Source organism: Taeniopygia guttata, chromosome 7 (assembly GCF_048771995.1).
Source record: "Taeniopygia guttata chromosome 7, bTaeGut7.mat, whole genome shotgun sequence".
In the NCBI taxonomy this organism is placed as follows: Eukaryota; Metazoa; Chordata; class Aves; order Passeriformes; family Estrildidae; genus Taeniopygia; species Taeniopygia guttata.
The window spans coordinates 32,940,820-32,960,000 of record NC_133032.1 but is presented as its reverse complement, the minus strand read 5'-3'; the positions used below and the strand labels follow the sequence as shown (position 1 = coordinate 32,960,000).

The following is a 19,181-nucleotide window of genomic DNA, read 5'->3' as shown; positions in this document are numbered from 1 at the left end:
TACAACCAGGTGGGATGGCAGCAAGGTGCTGTTTGGAACTGCAGCTACAGCTTAAAGAAGCCCAGTAAGACAGAGATGTTTGAACCTGCACTTTGAAGCTCACTCTGGTTCTGTGCTTCACATGACATCTACTCAACTTCTCACTTTCAAACCCTCCCTCCCCAAAGTGTCTTAAGAAAGAACAGCTCACCAGAGGAAAGCAGCAGGAACAGAGTCAATGCTGGGCCATCTGAAGTCTGGAGAGCTCCAGGCAACAAATGTTTCACTCCAGGACCAACAAAGTCCAACACACAGATCTGAAAGCCCCAGGAGCTCCCACCTCCTCTACAGCAGCACATCTGGCCCTTAAATTCAGACTCCACTGTAGTAAACACCATCTTAAAAGACAGTAAACTTCTAGCTGCAGGGTGTTCTAGGCATGTGCTTTCTTCTTACCAGAGTCTGAGATCTCACAAGCCACACCAAACTGTTAACACAGAACTGCCTTCATAAACACGGCAATTTTATGTACAGCCTTGTGAACAGTCACTGAAACAACACTGAGGTACCTGAAACCATCAGGACTCCATGAATTTGCACTGACACATTTCCATCTCTGTCTTGGTTCTGAAAAGCATTTAAAAGCAGGATTCTATCCTCTACCTCCAAAAGGTTTGTGGACACCCCAACCAGCAGCCAAACCAAGTTTGTCTTCTGAAGTTCTCTCCACTTTTATCCCTTTCTTTCACTGAAGATACAGCACATAAAGTCAGTGAGACTTAATTTCAGCTGAATGCTCTCACTACATACTATGCTCCATCCTTACATGAATAAACCCTTGAATTTCAAAATGAGAAAGGAGCATGACTTACCATCTAGTAGTTCTAGAGTAACCGAGGGATCTACATATTCCCACCAGTGCTTTCCATCAGTTGATACTGGAATCTCCCAGTTGGACCACTTGCAGGCCAAGTGAATGCACACACAAGCTATCACTGTGGGCTTGTACTGAAGACAGAATGTGGTAAGGTGAAGGCTGTTGCACACATTTCGTAATGAGGAACCAAAGGAAATCAAACATGTAAAACAGAAAACCCAAACAAATCAACCATTAACATATAGAATGAGATACCTTGTCAGTCAACAGCAGTTAAACATTTTGTTGAATAAGCTCATAAGATATCTTACTGCCCTAAGAAAACAAAGGGCAGGGCATTTATCTGGCAGAAAGTTAATTTGTTTTTGCTATCAAAAGCCTGACAGCTTTTGATAGCAAAAACAGTAAACAAATTTACCACTTATTCTACTGTACTTAAGTACTAAAAAGGGCAGTATAATATGGTGAATTAAAATTCTGCAGTATAATGCATAGAGCTAATTGTGCAGTCTCTGACTGAGACAATCAGAAGGTCCCCAGCAGTTTCATAGCAGCCAGGTGAGTTATTTGTGGGCTTTGCTTTCAGCAAGCCTGGATTTGTGACATTTTTGATGTTGTCTTTAGCTTCCAGCACCACAAACACATTGGCTCACTTTCACTGCTTTAGCATAACTTATCTTAACAGCTGCTTAGGTACAGAATATTGCCCATCAAGGAACCACCAGGATTTGTTTATTTATTAATTTTGAACAGTTCTAGTAACCAGCAGATACTGTTTAAAAACTGTATCTACACATAATGTAATCCTCTTAAATAAAGGCTAAAGTAGTTCTGCAAGAGGTAAATTGAAGTAATCAAGACTAAAACCTGCTCTCTAATTTTTTGTGACAGGCTATGTCTATAAAACACCCACTTGGAATCCCAGAACTTTATATTTATCTAAGTACTTAAGTTTTAAAACTATATACTAAGATTAAAGAGCTGTTTCTAAAAGAAATAACATTGGGCTAGTACTACTCTATCTGAAAAGAAAAGTCAGCTAGCTGAAAATATCTTAGACCCACTAGAATTTTATAAGACTGAATCAATATACTTAAAGTTAAGAGAAAACTGCCATTAACTACAAGTGTAAACTAAAAATAGTTTTGTACTTACCAAGATGCTCGGATTTCTAGGTTAAGTTTATCTCTTTGTAATCTTTAGCTGCTATTCAGGCTACCAATTTTAGACTTATGCACTCACAATCGAGAAAAAGTCATCAGAAAGCACCACTACACTTCTCATTGTGCATTTAAGCCCTTTGTGCCATCAGGCCCTTGTCCAATACACCGCACTGCAGGCAGGGAGGTACCACCACTGGAGGTGGCCCAGTCCCCCACTGCAACAAGGGTAAGACACATCAGGGGGCCCTGCAGTAAAGGAAGCTATAGTGTGCTACAACAGTGCAACAAAGAGGTTCAGGATAACAACCTGTTGGTAGCCATGAAATAGGATGTCTGTGCCAAATCCTTGCTTGCTGTAAGAAAAGAAAAACAAGAGAGATTAAAGATCTGCACTAGTTTGTCAGGTTCATTCCAAAATTCAAGCAGTTTTACCTTCCGAAAATCACTGCTGGGTGTTTCTAAAGTACTGTTCTGGCTTTAGCTAACTAGCCTTTAAAATAATCTCTTCTGAGACACAGAAGACTGAGACACCCCCAGTACTGGAGCTGGACCTGTCATTCCCTTCAGTGGCCCTCCCTCCCCTGCACAGCCCACAGGACAGCTCCCCTCCAACAGCTGCCAGGCGAGCACTCTGCTCTGGGAAGCGCTGCTCCCCCACCCTCACTGCAGGGGATCCCTGCTTTGAGCTGGGAGCACAGCAGGCACTTGGTCTGGCCAATTCACAGCACAGTGCTCCATCTGCTCTTGGAGCAGGACACCCTCCCACCTCCCCGAGACAGCCACACCTCTCTCCCAAAGCCCAGTAACACAGCAAGCCCCCAGACTACCTGGGGAAAAAATCAGTTTTCTGCTCCTTCTAATAAGAGCACTGTAGTTGTAACATTTTGTTCAGTATTTGTTAAATCTATGGCAAGGCTTCAATAGGAAACAGACAAATTCCTTTGAGTTAGTCAGAAAAAAAATACCAAAACAAACCACAGGACTGCAACATGCCAGAAATGAAAAACTGACTTGGGCTGTTACAGCCACAGAGTGCTGACCCCTAGAGTGACACCCCAATGCTCCTCACTCAGGTAAGAGAACTTACTGTAACATGCATTTAATGGAATAGCTGGGCACAAGGGGTTTAACCGCAGATTGAATGCAGCCTTCATTGAATTCTTACTTTGACACTATCACTTGAAATCAGTGCTACCTGCAGAAAGCGTAGTGTTGAATTTTATGTCAAAGGGAATACTGTTAAACTTTTATTTTAATAATATTTCTAGAAAGTTTGAGAAATACTACAGTGGCTTTTAAATTTAGTTTTTAAAAAGCATATTAAAATGTGATTTAACTCAACTTCTAATCATTGCCAAGGAATAAAATTCAGATTTGTCTTCACGCTACACAGCCAGAAGCGCCATACTCTAAGAAGAATGTGGAAGTTGCAAAGTAACAGGATCTGTTCCTACACACAAATTTTACTAATCCATAATAATCAGAAGGTGAATTGACCATGTGTTAGGCTATAATATTTAGTTTGCATAGTAGTGGTAATTGCATGGCAGAAAACCAAGGAGTTCAACCTCTTCCTCCCATCTAAAAAAAAGTAAGGTGGAATCACCAAAGAAAAAAAAAAAAAATAAAAAGTGAAATGAGACTGTCATAACAAATAAAAATATACAATGGTTGAGTAAGACTGAAATTGATGTCTGGCTCTTCTTTTTTCATCAAAGCAATGCCTGAAGGATCTTCAATGATTTATATGCTCTGTAAAGTTACATGTTTGAATTAAGGGAGCAAGGCCAAGAAGCATCTCTACTCTCACTGAAATGTCCCTTCTGAACAAGGAAGAAAAGCAGATGCCAGAAAACTTCTATTTAACATCAGCTTGAAAGATGAGTAAATCAAAACACATACCTGGAAGAAAAGAATCACATCTTGAAACACACACTTTAGCCTCAATCAAATATTACTGTGCTAAATACCTTACCTATACTAAAAGTAGTATGATTCTGTTTCAATTTATTTACAGCTAAATAATAATCACTGCTAAAACCAGACAGAAACCTCAGCTCACAACTAAAGTCTCTGATAACACAAGGCACAACTGAAAATATCCATCCCAAACTCTTCTATGTAGGGCAGCTTTGGTTTAGCAGAATCCATCTATGAAATTAAATCTAATGAATTTTGGTGGTTTACTTCCATTATAGCAGTGGAAAGTGCATCTCCAAAATTTAAATCATCTTGAAGCAGGGGCTAAAACAAGCCAGCAGAGCTGCTCTTATAACTCAAAAGCCGCAGGACCGATGGCTACGACACCAGCCATGAATGACCAGTTTTTGATTTTAGCATTCAGGAGTGATTAGAAACATCCATCCTGTCTCACTGCTGCAGAAGCAGCCATAAGACAGGAAACAGTGAAATAGTCATCAATATTTTGAAACAGGATTTGCTGTCTGACACACCTTCTGAGAGGCTGTCTCCAAGGAACTGTCAACTGGAAACTAAAATGCTTTTTATTGGGCATAGCCACGCAATTCATCGCTTGCAGTTCCAAGATACCTGAGTCTTTTCTTCTACACAGCTTATCTTGGATCTTGGGATGCTCATGAAAATGTGACTGCCAAGTCCCCATTAGGAGCTGGTAACTGGCTGTGCCTGGACCCTGACAATGTGTGAGCATTCCCCAGGAAGAGGAGACTGCAGATTAGCCAGTCAACATTGGAAGAGAGAATCTTGCTGAAGTCCTTCTGGCAAAAGCAAAAAGCCCCAGGCTCTGAACAGAGGGATGCTGGAGGGTGCAAAGGGCTGGAAGAGGCCATGGTGTAGGCATTCAGGTCTGAGCAGTCCTGGTGGCTTTACTTTCTTCAAAGTATTTAAAGCTTGGGAACAGGCCCATAAAAACCTGAAGTCAAAGTTCAGAACAGGAAGGACGCCTGTAGCAAGTGCAGGAGTGCAGTGGTGTTTCACATCTTTCCACACCACTAAGTTTCAAATTTTCCTCATGAGAATACCCTCTGAAAAAGCTGATGCATTTTCACCTCCTCTTCTGCTGACTTTGTCTTTCTCAGCCTGATTTAAGCAATGGCATCTGCACACAGATACTATGGGATATTTGAAGGACTCGACAGTGCAATTTTCACAAAAGATTAGTAAGGATCATGGGTGTTCAAGATACCTGATAACCTGCAGAGTAGCGAGAATAATCCTAGAAATCCTTGAGATCTCATCTTCAGTTCCAAAAGGTTGTGTTCCAACACAGAGAAAGGAGTGACTGAAGACTTCCCAAGATGCAGATGAGGATATGGATTCCTAGTTTCACCAGAAGCAGGCAGAGAACAGACTGATTTTGCACCAGAGTGCAAGAGGACCATGGCACAGTCTTGTCACCGAGCAGTTTCACTGCTGATCATTCAGCTAGTGTTGAAGGCAGCAAGGGCCAAAGCCAGAACAGTTTTGGTGGGGTAGTTTTTCCCCTTTTCTTTTTTCCTTTCTTCTCTTCACTACTGGAGCATTCTTGGAATGGACACTCAAGCTTGCTGACAGGCCCTCATATATCCACTGCCTTCAGATTCCTTGGACCTGTGGGATCCTAAGGAATGATGGTCAAGGAATGATGGTTCTTCTCCTCTTCTCAGTCTCTTGACACTGAGGAAGAATGGTGCAGAAAAAATACTAAGCCCACACCATTTTCCTTGTCTTCTATACTGACCAAACTGCAAAGATGGAACAATTTCATTAACCCATGACTCTCTGAACACCAGAAGGAGTAACTTGGTATTGTATGCCTGAACATCATGAATCATTTTCTAGGCATCCAGTCACCCCTTCTCTGCAACGATCTGTGTTGTCTAATAAAACCTTCAAGAAGGCTTTCAATCTTTGAGAAGAATTCATTATTTTTTAGTTGTATGTTGAAGCAAATATATTTATTTGCACCAACTCCCACTTACTAGTTCATCTTCAGCTTCCAGCAATTGATTCTGGTGTGCCACTGCCAGACTAGACAGTCTTCTGACAAAGGACCTGGCTGAATTTTTTGAGCGTCATCAACACAAACTAGGTTTTTATTTTTCATTTTGTTTTTAAAGGGGATAGCTTACAGCTTAATAACAGGTAACAGTGACTGCATAAAACAAATTACCTGGATCCAAGACAGCAAAAAGTGATGGAGAGAATCAGGCATCCTCTGAGGCACTGCAGTTTAGTCAGACAAAGGGCCCTTTCCCACCACCTGACAATGCAGTGCACAAAGCCAAAACCACACTCACAGACCTCAGGTAACTTTGCTGCCTCTTTCTTGATACTCAGTCAGACATTACATTCCTCCCTTCCTCCTCTCTCCAAACATGCAGTTGGAAGTTTTAATTACAACAGGCTTGGATAAGTTAATAATCTTGATTCAAAAAGGTATCTCTGCCTTCTGAAATGGTGCTTTTTGTCCAAGATGAGGTTACCAGAACTGGATGAAGTAACCTTGGATTTCTTTAACTTCGCAGTCAATCCCATTAGCACTAAATGTTTAACACTGATAAATCTAAGGTATATTTTAAAGGCTTCAGGATTTAGATATCTGAGTATTACATCTACTGACATTGAAAACCGACACTGTCCAATAAATAAATGTTCAGGGACAGGAAACTAAACTCCTACCACTGTGTCTTTGAAGATAATCACTGTGCCCACAGGCCCATGTCTCTGTCCCCTCAACACATCAAACCAATGTTCCATGGCAGTTATTCTGTCCTTGCTTGACTTGCATGTATGACTTCAAATTTCATGCCTGATGTTTTAAATGAATTAATTTAGTTTCCTTTTTCTTATTTTAATACGAGGTACTCAAATCTTGTGTTTACAGTCTACAGCACTCTACACAAGCTCCCAAGGATTCCATACACACACACACTAATGAGCACACCTCCTTCAGTGAGCAGGTTTTTAAACATCGGACACATTACATTTACTGTGCACCACTCCTTGAGCTACACAGATGTTCAGCCCTCACTGAAGTCTTCAGATTTCAAGATATCACTTTAGACTTCTAAGTATTTTTTCAAGTCTGCTGACATTAAATATGTCAAATTTAAAAAATCACAGTATCTTCAAAGTATGAATTTTGTCAGTACAAAAAATTAGCTTACAAAACACAAAAGTAAAAGCTGAACTACCCTTGATGAAAGGCAATCCAGTTTGTGTAGCAGTGTGCCTGTAGGCTTGAGTGACACACACTGATGTGGAAATCCTGAGGCAATACAACATTCCCCCACCCCTCCCCAGAGCCCCAGACACCAAACAGAAGCACAGGGGCTCCCCAAGAGAGTAAAATGTGATCACATTTACAGTGACCAAGAGCTAAGAAAAGCCAAAGCAAAACCCTACAGAGCAGCTGGTGCAGACTACTGAGACTTCAGGTGCAACTGGATTCATGCACCAAGTCACAAGGAAATCTGGGCAGAAAGCAGAGAATCATTATCTTACAGCAAGGAGAGCAATAAACCACTTTATATGCAAGTAAGTTACAGCACCAGCCCTGCTCAGTGTCTGCAGATACTACACCAGGAAGCCACAGAAAATAAGAGACACTCTTCCTTGAAAGAACACCATTAATTTCAGAGTTACTACAAACCAAATCTAGTTTACAAGGTCAGGCTGTACCGAAAATTTATATATTTTATAGAGGGAGAAAAAAAACACCAAAAACTTAGAAGCATTTATGCATTTTTCACTGCAAAACCAGCTAATGTCTAGAGACTAACAACCATGGTCTACTAATTTCAAAACATGTTTTACTTAAGAAACATAATTATAAGTGAAAAGCTTATTTTAGATGCTTTTACAAGTTCTTTTTTTCATCCTACATCTTATAAGAGGGTGTTTTCATCTTTTTTTGAAGATCCAAAAGAAACCAATTCAAGAGTTAAAGAAGTTGTGCCAAAATGCCACAAAAATTATAGAGAACAAAACAGGTTTCCAGCCAGTCACATTAATGAGCTGCAGGCAAGTTACAGGATATGTTTAACTAAAGGTTTGAGGTTTTGTGCTACCATCCAAAACAAGTAAGGACACACTGCTCCAGAAAAACAATTAGTCACACCAATTTGCATGTGACAGCACACTTACGATGCACTCTCTTTATCCCTCAGTCCATTACCTGAAAAGATTTGCTGAGACAAAAAGCAGGCATCAGCCATCAATGGACAAAACTATTTAAGAGGGAAAATCATCAGCTCAGAACAATACTATGGATCTGGCCAATCAGTTTGCAACTGCTGACTGCTTCTGTCATTCCAGAACACATGGAACAGGTACGATTAAAATCAAAGCTAATAAGAAAACAAAACAAAAAAACCCAAACAAACTAAAAAAAAAAAAAAGAAGGACAGAGGACTGGACTCTTTATGACTTACTAAAGGTAAATATCAAACTCTTAATAATTAATTTTAAACATACTCTTTGGATAACATAGTTGGTGAAAAATCATATTAGACAAATAACATTATTTTCAAATTTTACTAGAAAGGTAAAAGAGGACTTACAGAAGTGGTTAAAAGTCACTGACCTCTCACTAACTGTGTACATTTCACAACATCTGTGTGTGGATGTTCAATGGTAATCTCAAAACCTGAGGAGTTACAAACACATTTTAGAATTATACATTTGCATCTGCAAAATAAAAAGCAAACCCCTTATGTTGCCCCATAGATCTAAAATATTTTCACTGCAGAATAAGTAACACTAATTAAATGCCTTTTATTCTTTACCTTTTCATACTTTTGAATGGCAGATGGTAAAGCCACTTTGTAATCTGTTACTAAAATATTCCTCCAGTAATCTTAAATCCTGTACACACCTAACCTCGAAAAATTACTATCTTTTTAAAGCTGAATATATCTGAACAATTTCTAGCAAGTTAGTAAGTCAGTAAAAACTGCTGCAAACACAATGAAATATGTGTGTGCATGTATACTTATATTAATTGATTTCTAGCACTGAAACGTGTTGCATGTATGAAAATAGAAATGAAGTCAATTTGTAGATCAGTGACTTAAGAAACCCTTCTGTTTTAAGAACTAGGTCACTACTGTGAGCTGGTTTTTTTAACAATACCTCAAGTGGTATTTAAGAATATCTGAGCAAGTCAGTGTTCTCAGGCCTCTGGCTGTAATTGTCTCTATGGTATTTTAGTCAGATGAGTTTCTTGACACAACATTCCACTTCAAATTTTGGAATCATCTGAATCCATTAAATGGCTACACTACAACTTGTGTTTGTTCAGAGTCACTCAATTACATAATGTTCTTCTTCAAGGCAGAATGGGGAAGGGCACTGGGTACAAAGCTCTTTCCAACTGCTTCAGGACACACACAGCCAGCCTACCACACCATGTTACCTTATGGGAAAAAATCCCAATGTATTTACTACTTGGAGTAAAATCTATTTGGAAGCCTACACATTTCTAACTTAACTGTCAGAAACATCTCTTTCATAAGTACAGACACACCTTTCTTCTCCACAGTGAACACAGCAAAACTGGTAACACAAAACTAAATTCTGAAGTTATACAGGAAAACAGTTAAATTATAGTGTTCCAATAGCACATCAAAAATCCAGTTATTTGGGTCCCCCTAGCTCTTCATGGCAAGCTGGCTGCACAGGAGGTATTTAGAAAGACATACCTAAAGTTTGAAGCATTATTGTTTCAAGTATAACCAGCTCTTGGGCTTGTTGAAGGTATGCCTGAAACAAACAAGCAGACAGGTGAAGACACAGCAGTGGATTGCCTCAGAACTTCACTCTCACACTGCCTCTCTGGTACAGCAACACAAGATACAGCAGCAGTTCCACACCAGTGAGCACTGACAAGTCACAATGCTTCACACTGCTTTCCTCCACACACAGCTACAAATTCAGTTCCACCTGCCTGCCTTTCACAAGAAGATTAATTTAGTCTGGATTTCAGAAAATCTATTCCAGCAAAGCATTTTTGGGAGGTCGGGTGGGTGCTGTAAGAATTTCAAGATGGAGCAATCTCTTCAAGTTTCATAACAAATAAGTGAGTCTTTAAGAAATTGCACTAAGTAATAGAAAGACTTAAATGGTATAAAAACAAAGGCTTTTCTTCCTAGGCTGCAGAGAACAATATTCCAGTAAGACAATGTAACAATCATTAGATGAAATATCATCTTTCAAACCATGTATCTTTGAGACTGTAACTTCCACCTACATCACTCTTTGTATCCAGTTGTGGCTCTTGAGGATGAAGACAGGCATTTGCTACTTTAATAACGTGTTCAAGTTTCCGTGGCTGTTCTTCCACTTTTGCAGCCAAAAACAATGCCGTGGGAGACATTATCTGAAGAAGAAAAACATGTGTATTTTTAAACTTTTTATAAGCACGACTTGAATTTTTATGGAGTCTAAACTAGCACAGAAAATGTTTAAGAAGTTGGATTTGTGGCTTTTTTTCAGTTTTGAAGTCATGCAAGGTAACAAAAATATAACTAGCCATGTTTTATTTTGTAACTGATGCAATCCTCTCAGCAGCACAGGGAAGGAGTAGCATAATGTTAAATTACATTTGTGAGTAAAATGTCTGAGGTCAAACTAATTCTAGTTCAACATAAAATATTTTGGCCCAGAAGACTCAGTCACAGTAGAACAAGCTGTTTCAAGTTAAATATACTTCATGAGAAAGTTCATCCAATTTCTTGCACAGAGCGAGTCACTACACCATTTTTTCTGCAGAACAGCTGATCACAAGTTCTGGTAGCATTTAATTCTCCCAAAGAGTGAGAAACTTTGCAGAGAACTTTAATAAAAACAGCTTGCTATATAAACATAGGCTCTACAAGTAAAAGAAACTTTATATATACACATATATTCTTAGAAACTTTACTATATGCCCAGAAGTATCTGGAAAACACAGTGTAAGGATTTGTAAAACACCAGTTCTATCAAATGTTAGTAAAGACTACACATCACATTTAAAGATGGAAATTTATATCAAACTCTAGTTGTCATAAGGTGGCAGTTCAGTATCACCCAAGAGTTAGCTGTGAAGTAGAATTTTGGTGCCTGTTGTCAGCGAGAGTGACTGATGTGTACAGACAGTACACAGCAAACCACAAATCACTGATGAATTAGGTTCTCTTTGCATGCAAAATGTGCCCATGTTAATCAGGAATTAAAATGGTACTAGAAATCATCTAGACATAAGCTGATTAAAATGGGTAAAATTAAGCCAGTATAAAGCATTTATTCAGAGACTGAAATAGCTGCTTGCTGAGTTTAATTAATGCATGGTGCAAGTAATGCAAGTCTTTGATTTGTCATTCAATGCCCAAAGAGAGCTAGGCTAAATAGGAGACATAGCCCCCCTAAAGCCAGATTTGCTTTTTTTGCCAGTAAGCAGCCCTTTTTTATGCCAAAATGAAATATTTGGTATAAAAATTTACAATATAGGCAAAACTGCAACAAACTAATTAAACATTTAAGAGATTAAATTTCAGAAGCTTTCAAATGTACTGAGAGTACTTTTTTGCGTCCTTAAATCAATTTGGAATGTCTGCTTGGATCTTAAATAAAACTTTAAAGGTGGCAGACTTGAAAATTGCCTTGGTAAGGCAATACTCTTTGAGTATGAGCCATGAGAAATCTAGCAAAAATCTCAGTCTATAAAAACCAACCACCCAAAACAAGTCACAGGGAGCAAATTCTTTTACAAGGGAGCCAAGAACCCCTGTTTTCTTTTTAAGAATCTTGTAACCTAAGCCTGATGAACAAATGAAATAAAAACCCAAGGTGAAGTGTTACTGAACAAGGCCATATTAGCACTGTCATTTAATACTTCTGATGATTCTGTAGAAGTTCCTATCCCATTGCTTGAAGTAATGATTTGAAGTTCTGGAAGGGATTTCCTTTGCCAAGGACATACTACTTGAAATGTGTCTCACACTGAGATAAAACTTTTAAACAGTAAATATGATGGAAACACTTTCTGGAGCTCAGAGAGTATCAACAGCTCTGAAGTGGCAGAAAATGCAGAAGATGTCAGGCAGCACACACAGGCTGCCTGTCACATGTCATATAAAGGTATTTTACAGAACTCAATTTTCAACAACTCCCATGGCTGAAAACATTTCCATTTCACTGAGGCATTATTTGAACCAAGTCACCAATGACCACACAACTAAACCTCACTCACTGTTACTCTGTGGCTGACTGCACCAAAGTTCTACTTCTTTCCAAAAAAGCACCAATGGCTATCTTCAGGATCTCTTCTGATTTACTGAAGCAGATCAGATCTGGCCAAGAAGTTCTCCATACAATTCCTGATCTCCAAGACCTTGCATATAACTCAGCTCTGGAGGCTGATTAAGTCAAGCTGATTAACTGTCATATAATTCTGGTTCATCAGAAATCTATGTACAGCCCAATTAACTATTTCCTTCAAAAAGAAGTGTTGGCTTCTGGCCAAAGAATTTCAGGTCTTTATCTTATCTAGGACAAGGGTTCTCATTCCCAGTTTAGAGCAGGCCATTATTTTTACCTCCCTTGGTATTCATTCAGAAAAACAGACATCCTAGTAAAATTCCAGACTTGGCAAAATGTAGTCTTCAGTGAACACACCCTGCTAAGTGTATAACTGGCAAAGTTACTCAAATGCTTTCATTCGTTTCCAATTACCAAAAATGGCAAAAAACCCAAGCAAAGTAAAACAAAAAAAGCAAAATTAAAGAAACATACTTGACAAAGCAATAGTGTATTTCCTATATATAAATATCTTAATTTGGTATCAATCAAAATAATTTAGAGCAATTATATACTATGCACCCCAAATAGACTTTGAGAAATCTTCAGAACACATGTGATGTATGACATTAAATCCCACTTTATTACTAGCCAAGTCCCACAAAAATAGGAAAAATCCCCAAAACATAAGAGCCTTGTTAACACAATCCAAAAGCATTACACACCAAGTTTCACTGGCAACTGTGGTACAAGTCTTCTCACTTCAAAAGGAAAAGACAGTGCAATGACAAAGGCACTCAGAAAAATCTCAGAACACATCAGCAGCGTGCATGTGGTTTTCTGAGATCTCCCTCTCCCTTCCAATGCCAATATTAGAACGTTTTTAGACCGATACAATTTAGCCTATGACATTAAGTGCTTACAGTTTATGAGAGGGTTTTCAAGTCTGAACACAAAGAGCTGTGAGGAATTTTTTTTATTATAACCAGGAGCTTGCATTGCATAAAAGCAGCAAATATGTTAAATTGCACTATTAAAACCAGAAATGAAATACCCAGAACAGCTTCTAACTCAACTAGAGCTTGAAGCATATTATGAAAGTTTCAAGAACTTTGCAAAACTGCAAAGTCAACTGTTTAATACTGTGATTTGGACAAGGCACAAGGAAGGGAATGCAGAAGGACTGGAAACAAAACACCCTCCACACAACTCACCTACCTTGCGCTTGAAGGAAAACAATTCCTCATGCAGCCTCCTTTAAGCTCTTCACTAAGCTCCACTGTATGTCACAAAAACCCCTTGGCATCATCAAGACTATTTTCAACTGGTTGGTTGGTATTCCACATGGAATTTCTAAGGATTATATTTAAAAACTACAGCTCCCATTTGGATGCCTTACCTCTCATTGCCAGTATACAAAGGATTTTCCCCCCTTTCTGTTCTACAAATCAGAGTGTATTGAAGAATAAGCACCCAAAAGAACTATTTGCTATATAACAATGTAACACACAAGTACTATAGAAACAGTATTTGCAGAAGAAGTTTAATTTTGAAGATATTTTAAAGTATAAGAGTGAGGCTAGTACTGCCTATAAAATGCCAGCAAGCTCCCTTCCCATCCCAACATTGGCACAGACTAACTTTATACTTGGCAACCCAAAGTTCCTATGCCCTGGTCAGCAATGTAGAAAGAATAATTTGTACAGAGGAAATCCACAGTAGCTCCTGTTATTTGCAGAGACAGTGAAACTAGTAGTCAGGGCATCCAATTCTGCTTCCCAGAATTGGTAAAGCAAGATTCCACCCTCATTGGGGCACAGCACCTTGCAAGGACTTTGCCTGCTTTGACTGCAATGTCCAGACCTCAGTACTTTCTTCTCTGCACCTAAATGCATGCACTCAGTAAGTAATCCAGAGCAACCCATAAGTGACTTGCTAGCTCATAGAAACTTCAAAAAAAAAAGGACTATTTGGCCAATAAGCAGTATATGTACTACATTCCCAATCAACCAAGACTAAATTAACTGGTACATGCCACCCCTGTGGCTTTAAATTGAAGATACTATTGGAAATTCTGTTCCCTGTTCACAGATGGCTCAAACTCCTGAAAGCCTGAAAAATTGTTTAGCAAAAACTTACACTGAAGAAAAAACCCATAAAGTGAAGACAGCACCTATTCAGCAACTGAGCTTCCATTAGAAGCCCTGTTGTTGGCAATTAAGTGCAGGTCACATACATGACATACGTGTGTATTTCTATAACCTGGCAGTCATCATGATGATAAATGTGCAAATGCTTATTACCAGACTAAAAACATTCATCTACCAATAAAACAAGACAACAGAGGCCACATTTTTTCAGCTGAAGATCATAAGGCATTCTGACTAATGGCCATCTAATTTTCTAGCCCCAGCATTCACATTCCTTCCTGCCATGGATAAACAGCACCACGTGCACACAACAAAGAAATATTGGGAGATACACTGCATATGCTGCAGGACAGCTTACCTAGGTCTTACCTTAGAGACTGCCAGTACCTTACTACTCCTTTCCAAGGGTTACTTTCTCCTTCAGAGATGACTACTGTTACATTTTTAGCTTGCCAAGTACTCTGGAGAGTTGATATTAAGTATTTATTAGAGTTCTCGGCTTCTGCTTTTTCTACAGAGGACCTAATGGATGGTTTGGGAATACTTTAAAAGTGACTCCATTCCCTGAGACCCTCTTTATCCTACAGAATTGTAAAAAGAAAATGCTCTTGCCCATCAGCACATACACAAAGCCACTCTCTGGCCTTATGCTCATTAAGAAGTACAAAAAGGAGTTCATCAAGAATCAGTCCTACTGAGGTACAACCTGCAGTTCACTTGCCTTCAACTTTGAACATTATTGCCTGAGATTAAACAGTACACCTCCCTCCCCTGTAGCAGCTGTAGTTTCCATGGCATTCTGCCCTTACATAGATTACTTGTGAATTTTAAGATTCACAATTTAATTTAAGCCATGGTTTTCATATGAAGAGCACTACACATTCAAACACTACTGCACTGCCAGTTCCAAATGACTGTCATTTACCAGTATCCAGTGAGAACCCAAACACAGCAGCCAAAGCTTCTTGCTGCCTAAATCTAGCCCAGATTACCAGCAGACAGCACAAGCAGTACTCCAGCAGGTGATTTAACAGGTATGTGGCTCTATATATAAACACAGCAGCTCTGCACTGAGCCATTCTCCACTCCAAGCAGCTCTACTTTATCAAACCCACAAGCCATTCAACAGTCCCAGAAAACTTTGGATGCCTCACAGCTCCTCTTCCACCAGCTCCAGGTTACTGCTAAGTGGGCAGAACAGCAGCAGGAGGGGAGAAAGAGGAACTTGTATGGATGAATACTGCAGTTCTGGTAACAAGCTGCTGGAAATTTGAGTTTAGCTTAAATTTTGCATGAAAAGTAATTATATGCACTTCTGAAATGTATGTACAAAAACAATACAAATGTATTTCCAGCTAAACAGGCACCAAACAAGATGCCCATTAGGTCAGCCAACAATAATGAACAAATTCATGACAGGAAGAAGAGTTGGCTCTCCTGTAGCCCACCGTGTACCTGCCCCAAGTGCAGAGAGTGCAAGATTTGCAGGAGTCTATCCCTTGGTAGGTAAAGTTCTGATCTGTTTTGTCATTAAAAGATCTAAGAAAACTCATCCTTAACATTTAATGACAAGCCACCATCACTATTAACTGTTCTTCCCTAAAGCAAACAAACCCCAAGAACACCCAGACTATTATATTATTATTATTTTTCCACCTATTGCATCCAGCATTGGACATTTAAAAAAAAAGCCTCACATTGCCAAGTTATCTCCAGCTCCATACCAGTCACAATGCTCCTCAATAACAGCTAGCATTTTTACTGAAAAATTCTGTTCTTAACAACACATTCTGGGTTCAGAGTCAACTTGTCCAGGTTATTAGGCAAAACAAGATTTACCTCAACAGATGTAAAAATTTTTCTCATCTTATGTGACTTATCACACCACTTAAGATTAGACTAGGTGAAATAATTTACACTGCTTCAGGAACAGCTACATAATCCATATGGATACACACATAACCACATTATCACTGTCAGACACACCATGCCAGAACTTCCACTGACTTCACCATGAAAAATGTGTGTTCCTACACATTAGCCTTTCAAACTTCAGCACATAAACACCAGCCACATTTGAAACATCTAAATGTATTCTTCACACATCTATAATGTGCTTGCTGATGGTGCCTATTTATTTTGTTTTGATGGCAGATGATAAAATTTAATTGCTACTAATTTAAGTAAACTAAAGTTGCAAACAAGTATCATTACTGCTTCTAAACCATTGATAAGAAGTCAGAATTCCTAAAAACAGATCACACTTCACACTCCTGCACGTAACACTTCTTAGTCAGAACTGCCAAAATTACTGGCATGCTATTACCAAACATAAAATCATACTTACATTTCGATTAAATTTTGTGAAGGAATGATGCATATAAAACCTGTGCATGTAAACAATTGCAGTATTTATGGTAAGCTGAGATCTGGAAGATTAAATGAAGGAAACACTACATATGAAGAAAATCGTCTACAAGAACTGTAAACGATGGGCTTTCCATATCAATCACTGCTCTCAACATATTGTCTTCAGCCGAAAATGGATTAGGGACGTGACACTTCAGAATTTAACTGATATTAGCACATCTTTAACTGATATCAGCACGTATCGCTCCCATCTGTTTCACAGATCATGTGGAGATTTCTACGCCAGGCTCCCCACGGTCACCCACGGAATGAAAACTCCTCAATGGGCGACATACACTGAAACACTCTCTCAAGTGCTTTTGTTTTGTTCCAGTTCAACTATTTCAGTAAGGGATTTGAGGGTTTGGCCTTGCTCTGATCGTTTGTTTGTTTTTTTTTTTCCTTTATAAAATCACATTAAAGAACGGCTTAGGAGGAGTTGCCCGTTTCGGGGCACACTCGGATTTCCTTTAGAAAAGCCGCAGCGGCGGCCGAGGGCAGGTGGGAGCCGAGTCCCTCAGCGCCGACAAAGAGCGCGGCGCGGGTCCGCCAGGCTCCTCCTCCCATTCTGTGCTCCGGGCCAGGGCTCCAGCCCGCGGGAGCGCTCCCGGGGCCGGCTCCCACACGAGGGAAAAGCTCTCCCGCCGCCCCTCCACGCGCGGCCCCCGCCGCCCTCACGCCCGTCCCGCCCGGCCTCGCTCGGATACACGTTGAGGCGCTGGCCCATGTCTTGGATGAGGTTGGCCGCCTGCTGCCGGTACGAAAGCTCCTTGTCGGCCTCCACGCCGCAGCGCCGCGAGGGCGTGTTCTCCAGCTGCTCGCGGCTGAAGAACCAGCGCGACGCGGCCGAGGAGCCGCCGCCGCCCCGCGCTGCAGACCCCGCGGAGCCCGCGCCCGCCGCCGCCATGACACCTCCTCCTCCTGCTCCTGCGGCGCCGCCTCCCGCCGCCTCCATCGCGCCTCTCGCGAGAGCTCGCGGGCCCGCGCGCGCCTTCCGCCATTCAGTCTCGCGGCGGGGCGGCCGCGCGCCGGGCGGGGTCACGTGGGCCGCGGGGGCTGAGGGCGCGGCCATGGCGGCCGCGGGCTGTGGGCTGTGAGGGGACGGAGCTGCGGGGTCATGGATGGGGCTGCGGGGTCTGGAAGGGACCTCTGCGGCATCCCGCCAGCCCAGCACCGCCGCTGTAACCCTCTGAGGCAGGAACCCATCGCCCAGAGCCCGCGTGGGACACCTTGGATACATCCAGGGGTGCTGGCTGCACCCCTGCCCTGTAATACCTACCCCACTGCCTGACCACCCTTTAACTGCGTGTCTGTTTCATACCATAGTTCAAATATCTAGTCTCGGTCTGGAGGCCTTTATGCGTAAAAAAGTGAAAAAAAAAAAAGATAAAAAATGTTAAAAGATAAAAAAGTTCCTTTTTTTAATCACAGAACAGCCTATTGGAGGACGTAGAAAGGGAGGAAAGAAGGAAAGATTTTGAATGCGCAACTAGTTCCTAGAAAATTCCTGTCTGCTGGCAATATCAGCTTGTGGACACTTGGGAAATGCAGAAGAAAATGATGAATTATTATTATTTTGAATTGTGTCATTGCAGATGGACAGGTCCAGCATGCCAGTGATGGAATTCCAGCCGTGGTTTGACTTTATGGACTCAAAAGTGTTCAAAGTGTGCAAAAAGGTATTTAAAATTCTGATCACCGTGCATGAAGATGAGAGTTCTGCTTGTGTTCAGTAGATGCCACTGCCAGCCTGCAGTGGTTTTGTTCACCTGAAGTTACATCACAATGAGTTCCTTTACAACTTCAGTGCTAATTTTATACAAGTAGTTGTAATCTTAGAACTAGACCCGACAGAGTACTGATGAAATATACAGATGTATAATGCAGCACAGGAGTGAATTACTTGTCTGATCTTCCCAAATGTGTATCTTCTTTAAGATCCTGCATGTGCAGGGGAAATTTAACCTCAAAGACTTCTCATGTAATTAGCTGATCTTGGACTTCATATTTGTGTGTCTGTAACAATCAAGGTACAGTGTTTTACCTTATTGTTTAAATCACTGTGTAAAACTCATGGAGTTTGGGTGTTCAACTTAGATTCTTTATTCCTGCAGTAATTGGTGGAGGATTATTAAGAATGTTCTCATCTGGCTGCAATTAGAATTTTACATTAGCTTCGTTAATGAAATGAAAAGATGGAGGGAAGATTATATATATATCTCTGCCTAAAAAATCTTAACATATCAAGAATAGGTAGAATATCATTAAATAATGACGGTGCATAATGAATATGATTTATGCAGGGTATGCACATTAATTAACTCCTATGCAGGGTACTGCAATCACCCATTTAGTCACAGGTTA

The 19,181-nt window shown here is 40.4% G+C and overlaps 1 protein-coding gene across 6 annotated transcripts in view; it reads right to left on the bottom strand.

Moving 5' to 3' along the window:
* CCNT2 (cyclin T2) overlaps positions 1-17,974 on the bottom strand; it is a 25,961-nt gene extending 7,987 nt beyond the window's left edge. Inside the window, exons 1-7 of one of the 6 annotated variants that reach the window (XM_002197920.7) lie at positions 17,525-17,973; positions 16,756-16,837; positions 10,232-10,360; positions 9,684-9,744; positions 8,567-8,629; positions 2,327-2,372; positions 852-1,015 (exon numbers count right to left, since the gene is read on the bottom strand). In XM_002197920.7, the coding sequence (XP_002197956.5) occupies positions 852-1,015; positions 2,327-2,372; positions 8,567-8,629; positions 9,684-9,744; positions 10,232-10,360; positions 16,756-16,837; positions 17,525-17,889 (910 nt within the window). In that variant the 5' untranslated portion in view covers positions 17,890-17,973. The other 5 variants (XM_012575049.5, XM_002197934.7, XR_012056841.1 and 2 more) reach the window with 5 other exon arrangements.
* Positions 17,975-19,181: the final 1,207 nt, after the last annotated feature.